Below are 7,738 nucleotides of genomic sequence, written 5' to 3' on the forward strand. Positions count from 1 at the left end.
ATACCTCTGTTCTTACAGTGATAAGTTCAGGCCTGGCTGAATATCACATAAAATGTCAAAGGCAGTGTAAAAATTGGCTAAGAAAATCAGAAATAGGTAAATACAGTGAGGTGGAAACAGTCTAGACAAGAACAACTGCCTTATTCCTGGAATGGGTTTTGGGAAATCTGGGAACCAGTAGTAAAGCATCTTGCAAATATACTGCAAAGTGTGAGTCAAAGAGCTAAGGAAAAAATCTTTTTTCTAAACACATCCAGAAGCAGATGTTTAATTATCCTATAAAACAGTCAAAGCTGGAATTGAAATGGCTTCAACAGTAGTTATTTAGTAAATGGTTAAGTATTTTATTGTAATTTCATGACAGTTAATACTGGAATGTATAAGTACTCTTACATTTATTACTCATTACATAGTCTGTATAATTCAAAAGTACAGATTGCCAGTACTTCAGGTGATGAAAATGGTATTCTGGTTTTGTACACTGGGCATGATTTCCTATGTGTAACAGACAGAAAAATACTGTAGTACATGTATATATTTCTGTCCAATGCAAGAAATACGTGCAGCCACAAAACTATCCATTCACACAAAATGCTACTGATCACAAACAAGTCAGACTACCTAAACTAAACTAATTTACTTTTTACAGCTATACACATCAATATACTTGAAAGCCAAACCTGTTTAGTTTATTTTATCCTGGGGCATATAAAATCATGGTATTTGGCAGCATGGAATAAGGGACATTAAATCAGCCTTTATGCTGTTGTTAAGACACCCATAGAGTATGGGATTCAAGCAGCAGGACATCATACCCAGTAAATGGCATATGCAATATACTAATTTAAAATGTCTGTTAGAAATGAGGCTGGCATTGAAATCTGTCACAATGTGGAATAGGTGAAGAGGCATCCAACTGAAACCAAAAACTAAGATTAGCACTGTTAGTCTGCAAAACACTCTTCTAGATCTTGTCTTAATTCTGATGATGGATTGGGATACTGTAATCATGTCCTGGATCTCTGTATTTTCTTCTGGTTTCATCTCAAAACAGATAGGTATCCCAGGGATGAACTTACTGGAGGAAGAGAGATGGCTTTTTTCTGTGCCAGAGGTTTCTGGGAGGCCTCTGGAATGAGTATCCTGATGATGCCTTGAACTAGCTGGCATCACACTTGAGGTCTTTTTACTGTATCTTCTGTGGTGCTTTCTACCAAAGGCACAGCTCCATCTGGAGTGGCTGGAGGGCTGCATCTGCGTGCTGGTACTTTTAGATGGATGAAGTGTTAGGTTTATCATCTCCTTTTCTTCAAACTTGTTTTCCTTGTTTGACAGCTTGGAACCTACGCTCCTGCAGACGCTGGTGTGACTAGCTGTTAAGCACACCAGTGGGAATATGTACTGCATGAACAATAAGGCTATCGTGAAGGCAATTCTGTAGGAATCAGAAGGCCATGACTCAATACACAAGAGCCTGTTCTCCAGTGCCTCTAGATTCAGAGTTTTACTGAGGTCCACGATTTTGTGGAAAACTGGCAGAGGGGAACAAATAGCAAAACCAAGGGCCCAAATAGTCACTATTAAGAAGTAGCCTTGTCTTGCTGTTAAATTGCTAGAAAGGGGATATTTTATCATACGGTACCTGACTGCAGCGATGGATATTAACATTAATGTTGAAACTAGAACTGATGCGCACTGGAGGAAGGGCATTATGTGGCACATGATAGTGCCAAACATCCATTGGTCAAGCAGGACAGACGTCAGTGTGAAAGGTGAACAAAACAGCACAACTAAGATGTCAGAAAAGGCCAAGTTACTGATAAGAATGTTTATTATCGTCTTCTGCTTGCGCTTTAGTAGAGCTGTTAGGATAAGCAGATTTCCCACAAAGCCAGCCAGACTTATAAGTGTGTACAGCCCAATAAGGAAGTACTGTATGTCGTCAACACTACTTTTATAATCCTCCCAGGCAGAAAAATTCTTTGTAGTAGCAGAGGTGTTCTTGGTAGGTGTCCTGTTGTTACAGCCTTTGAATTCTAAATCCATTTTACAGTGCTGCTTAGAACAAGAAAGGCATTGATTAGCATCTGAAGGAAGGATGATACTGGTGTTAATCAGAATGTACAGGAACATGAATTTACCTTGTATCATCTTAATGCAAATAAATTAATAGTGGTTTTGTTCTACCGTGAGGCAGATCCTGTATAACTTCAGGTCAACAAAGACTAGTTTTGCAGATTTTGTGATGCAGCAGCGTTCAGCATCCCTAGGCCTCCTACGTGGCTGCTCATGTGGGATGGTGACAGTTTAAGGTTCTGCATTATGATGCTGGCCTTTAACTATGCTTTGCTGTAGGCCATGTTGTCAGCCTTTCCATAAGGGAGCAGTTAGCTACAAAAGCAATCCGTTTAGTCGCTGAGATTACCCATGTGACAAACAGCTCACTGATATGAGTAAGGAAATTAGAATCACCATCTGGGCATGTGCCTCATCATTCATTACATGACACCAAATTAGAATGAGAGCACCTGAAAATATATTATTTTTTGACATATGCTAGCAACTGCAGTAGTATGTCTTGCCTTGCTAGGAGAAAACTAACACAAGATAGGTGAGAGCTTTCAAAAAAGGACCAGTTTATAAGGAGATCCACTGTCAGTGATCCAAGATGGAATTCCTAATGTGATGCATATACAAACCATCTTCTATTAAGTGCTGAACACATTTTAACTCTTGCTTAGGCAGAAGGGAAAACTGCTTACAAAACATCCAGAGTAATTGGATGTCATATAGAGAGGACAGTGTTAACTAGAAGCAAACTCCACACAGCCATTTGAAAATTCAGGGAACTGCTAATTATTTAGCACAGAAACATATAACATTAAAACTTGGCTCAATACAAAGCCATTCTGCCTACAGAATCTTCACATATTAGTCTCAGTTTTAGGAGAAACAGAAAGAAAAGAGAATTCCATTTAAACTCCAGTTTACCTTAAACATCTGCATGTAGTTTCAAAGTCAAAATTCCCCAGAGTGCCAATGTCTTGTACAAAGTTACTTAGTGTTTAGAAATCTTAGGCAGGACAAAAGAAAAACCTAAACAAATTCAAAACATATATATAAACTGGGCAGAAGGCTAAAACAATCAATTAGAAAAGGCAGGGCTCTTCGAGAATGCAGCTGTCCTCAGTGAGCTGTATCATGCTGACTCCTTCAAAGTGCAGAAATGTTCGGTTTGCTCTACACGTGCAGAGGTGCTCCTTCCTTCACATCACAACATGCATGTTCCTACAGCTGCATGCCAAAGGGAAGCTCAAACCAAAAAACACCCTCAGAATATTCACTGTCAGCGTGTTGTGATAGGAAGGCCCCTCAGGTAGGGTTAGAAATACTTACTGAAAAAAAAAAAAAGTAAGATATTGCAAGTTTTTGTGTCTTGCATGTAATGTGTTGGGGAAAGGTGGAAAGAACAAAGCTTTGCCAACTTCTCGTAATATTGAGAAGAATTGGATATGTGCATTTAGATAATCCAAATACTATAGTTTTGTGTGTACAGCTGCAGGGTGGCATTAATGATAATTATTTCCATTTCATTTTCCCCAGTCTTTAGTGAAACAGTGGGACACCATTTAATCGACAGACAACACTATCTGAGACTACCATTGCCCTTAGACTAACTTTAAAGGAGCAGACTGTAGAGTCTGTAAGTGCTCCAATCCATTTCTGTATTGCTACTATAAGAAGTTTCCATTGTGGTGGGATTCTCTTTACACGACTATTAGCTAAAGAACTAAAGAGGACTTTTACTTATCTTTTTTTTCCATCTGAAAACAGTGTGATCTCTAGACCACAGTGACTTGCAAAAACAGCTGATTTTTTTTTTTCTGTTCTCTAAATATGACTCAAGGTAATTTATTTTTCTTTTTTTTCTGAGAAAACAAGTGTGGGGATCTGCCCTGGATAAAATACGTTCCCCTGCCTCAGGCTTATGGAATTATGTCCCTGTTGTGTCATATCATTTTCCCCTCTTTGTTCAGCATGGAGGAACAATGGGTTTTGCCATGAGTGATGCTTTGCAGATTTCAATGTGTGAACGCATCTGTAATCAGCAGACTCTTTTGATTCATGAAAACCATTTCTGCTGTACACTGCATTTCAGTAAGAAATATTATCTGCCTAATATTTTCAGGGTGAACATTATTATCTTTGGACGACCACATTCAGCTTAGTTGAGAAGTATGTATATTTTGCATATAACTGAGTTAATCATAAAAAAAGCCATTAGTGTAATTCTGGGCAATTTTCTTTTCTCTTGGGCATCTTCCTTTTCTAATTTATATCTTGCACAGATTCAGAGAGCATTACTAGTTGAGCATCCCACTGCCTGATAGCAGGATTGAAATAAATCACGAGTTATTTGAGAAAGGGAAACTTAACTTTACTCAAGAGCTAGATCTATCCAAATATTTGCTACTAACCAACCAATCACTGACAGAGAATAGGAAGACTAATAAGAAAGAAGGAAATCCAGCGTCATCCTGAGATTCAAAAAACATTACAAACTCTTACAATGCTCTCGAAGTGGTGATGACTTTAAAGGAATGAGCTCTTGATTTATTATGTGTGCCTACATAAGCAAATCTGTGGTAGGAGGGATCATTCTGCATAGTCTGTTCTAACTGATACTAGGTTGAAAGACTAACCTGAAAGGAAGAAACAAACTGCAGATGTTGTTTCTCTCTCAGAAACCTGGAGATCAGGATTGCTTTTAGAGTATCTACAGGTACTTCCAGTAACAAATTCCCATGGGTGGTCGTATCTGTCCAAAGGTCATACTGAGTCGTAACAATGCACACTGATGCTGAAGTTGTAATGTAAGTGTGAAAGTTTTGTTGATACATGTAAAAAACCCTGCAGGTTCTTCCCTAGATTTTTTTGTGATACTGGCTATCATGAAAAGGTTATCTTAAGCCATAGGCTTATCAGTGTGTGGAAAAAAAAAAACAGGCATCCCTACTTGTAGGAAAGGCTCTCGATCTATATGGCCCATTCCATTTCAGTTATGTGCTATGGTTTGCAGAGAAATCTGTATCTTTTCATTCAGTTTTTCTTAGTGTTAATCAATGGATTCTATGAAGAGAACTGTTGAAAAAAATCTGGTGGTGTTGCTGTTATTTCCTACTGCTACTTTCAGTTTTAGGTGACTAAAAGCAGGAAGGAAGAGACTCTCAAGTCAGATGCACCATAAATATTTTCTCTTCTAGAAATTTATATTCCATGCAGGTAATGCTAAGACTAGGGCCAAGGAACAAACTCGTATGTGTTGTTATACGTGTTAACATATAAAACTATATGTTATACTGAAACTTATTTATTAAAGAAATGTTTACTGAGCTCTTCCTAAGAATTTAATTAAAAGATTCTTGTCACGTTCTGTGGAGTTCTACACCTTCAGATAAAGCTCTTGCAGTATGGCTTCCACAAAAAAAGTGAATATGCTGGTTTTGCTGAAGTAGGCATGTTTTGTTGACACATGTAAATATTGAAGAAGCTTAGCACAAGTGCCTCTGAAGTCCAGGATTCCCAAAGGGAATTTTATTTTCATTCTGGATGTGTGAAATAAAAGTAGACTTTTTCCCCAAATTTCAAAACTCACCAAGTGCATCTCTTGCTCTCCGAGCTTCCTCTCCTGCTCAAGAGGTTGTGCTCTCAGTTTGAGTTCCACTGGAGGTAAAGATGCAAACAAAGGTGTTCCTCCTGTATCACTGAACTTCAATCCCTAAACTCATATTAGCATACCAGAGGGCTTTGTGCCACTTACTGGCTTTTATCTTCCTACTTTGTTTTAACAGCTGCTTCTGTTTTTGAGGATTCACTCACTCTCCTGGTTGGCTGGTCAATCCCAGTGTGGCACGTGGCCATAGCTTTCAGAGAAATTAAGATTCCTGAAAATCCCACTGTGGAAACAGAATTAAATAATATATCCTCTTCTGAAAATGTCCTCATGTTTGAAGCGTATTTCTAACCTGAAGGCACCACAGTGCCAGGGTGCTCTTGCACCTGTTGTAAAGATCAAATTTAATCAGTTGAAGGTACCTGATGGAGATTTTCTAGCTCTTAGCCCCAAAAGTTGGATTGCTTTCATCTCCTATATCAACTAGTCAAGCAAATGGGGTCCCCTTTCTGTATTCTCAGTCTGTGTACACTCACTGAGACTGTGCTCGGCTACACTTGTGTGAGTTCACACCCTGTGAGCTTCGGGTGGGTTTGCTTCGGTCTCCTTTAGATTCAGGGGGATGCTTGAGACAGGAGGCTAAGCTGCACAAGACTGGAGGTACTGCAGTTTCACAGCAGGGTCCTAGGTGGATTTGAATATTAACTGCATTTGTTTGATTCTTACAGTAAACATTAGGTACAAGGAGTGTTTGTGGTTACTTTTTACAGTAAAGTGTATTTTGTGACAGCTGAAGTACCATGATCTTGAACAAAGTAACACCTCCTGTGTTAACACTTCATGTGTGATACACCTTAGTGTGACTCTCTCATTACTGCGATTCTTATTTTCACCAAAATCATGTTCAGAGTTTTCAGTGACAGTTGATCTACGGCTTGAGAGTGACAGGGAAAACTTAAACCATTATTCAGGTTTAGCTGAATTAGAGCTACCACATAACCTGAAATATGCTATTTCATAATGTTTAAAATCTTATAATTAATCTCATTGTTGCACTTACAGCTATCATTTGATTTAAAATACAAAATCCATAAATCATAATTTAGAGAGCGAATAGGCTAGGCATCTACACATTTAAAGGGAGAAACCACAAAAGTTAGGCAGGCAACCATTTTCCTCTGAAAGCAATTGTTCTTTCAGAAAATATTCCTTCTAATAGATGAGATACTTATACTAAGGTTTACTGATGGCTAAGAGCTTACATCACACTATTAATACCTGTTAATTCTGACTGGCTGGTCTGTGGATTGTCTAGTAGTTGAATCTGTGTAACAGGACAATTAATTTTACAGCTGTGTGAACTTCACAGGCTCAGGAGACCTTTTTCTACCTTAAAACCAAATAGAGACAAACACAGATAGGGAGGAAGCAAAATGTGAAAATTCCCTAAACAACACAACCTTTGTGACCCTATAATATCAAAGTGGTATCAAGGCTGTATAGAAAAATCAGAGAAAGTCTTTAAGCTTCTACACATGTATACACAGTTAATATGATGGGCTGTAACTGCCTGACCCTCTAAACTCAAGGAAAGCACTGAGCTATGTTGTTGCTGCCTGAGATGTCCTCACATCATTAAAGACCAATGGAATATCTGAGCCAAAAAGTGAAGCCACTGGAAAGCTGCATTCCCGACACAAGCTAAAGATGAAATGCTGCTGCTTCAAATCTTCTTGTTCACTACGGGCAACTGCAAAAATTAGTCTGAGAACCTGGGAGAATTCAAAGCATTGAGACTAACTCAGAAGTCAAGATAAATGGCTTTTCATGCGTGTTAACAGTATACCTCTTTATGTGCCTCACTAAACCAAGAATTGCAACATTATCCTGAAAAACACAAATACGGCTTCCCAAAAATCCAGCTAAGTTTATTTCTCCAGCTCCGAGGAAATGTTATGCAATGTAGAGGGATTATTTGTTGGCCAGAACAGAAAACCTGAAATGCACGACTGCATTTTATGCCGAGGCTGTGAAAGCAAAAAAAAACCCCAACAACCCAAACCA

General features: G+C 38.6%; 1 protein-coding gene across 1 annotated transcript; it reads right to left on the bottom strand.

The window, feature by feature from the left end:
- Positions 1 to 631: 631 nt before the first annotated feature.
- On the bottom strand, positions 632 to 2,046 carry NPY5R (neuropeptide Y receptor Y5). Its single transcript, XM_008940195.1, has one exon. It carries the CDS (start codon positions 2,044 to 2,046, stop codon positions 715 to 717), a length of 1,332 nt encoding a protein of 443 aa, XP_008938443.1. The 3' UTR covers positions 632 to 714.
- Between the last annotated feature and the right edge of the window lie 5,692 nt (positions 2,047 to 7,738).

Source organism: Merops nubicus, unplaced genomic scaffold (assembly GCF_000691845.1).
Source record: "Merops nubicus isolate BGI_N331 unplaced genomic scaffold, ASM69184v1 scaffold2010, whole genome shotgun sequence".
Classification (NCBI taxonomy): Eukaryota; Metazoa; Chordata; class Aves; order Coraciiformes; family Meropidae; genus Merops; species Merops nubicus.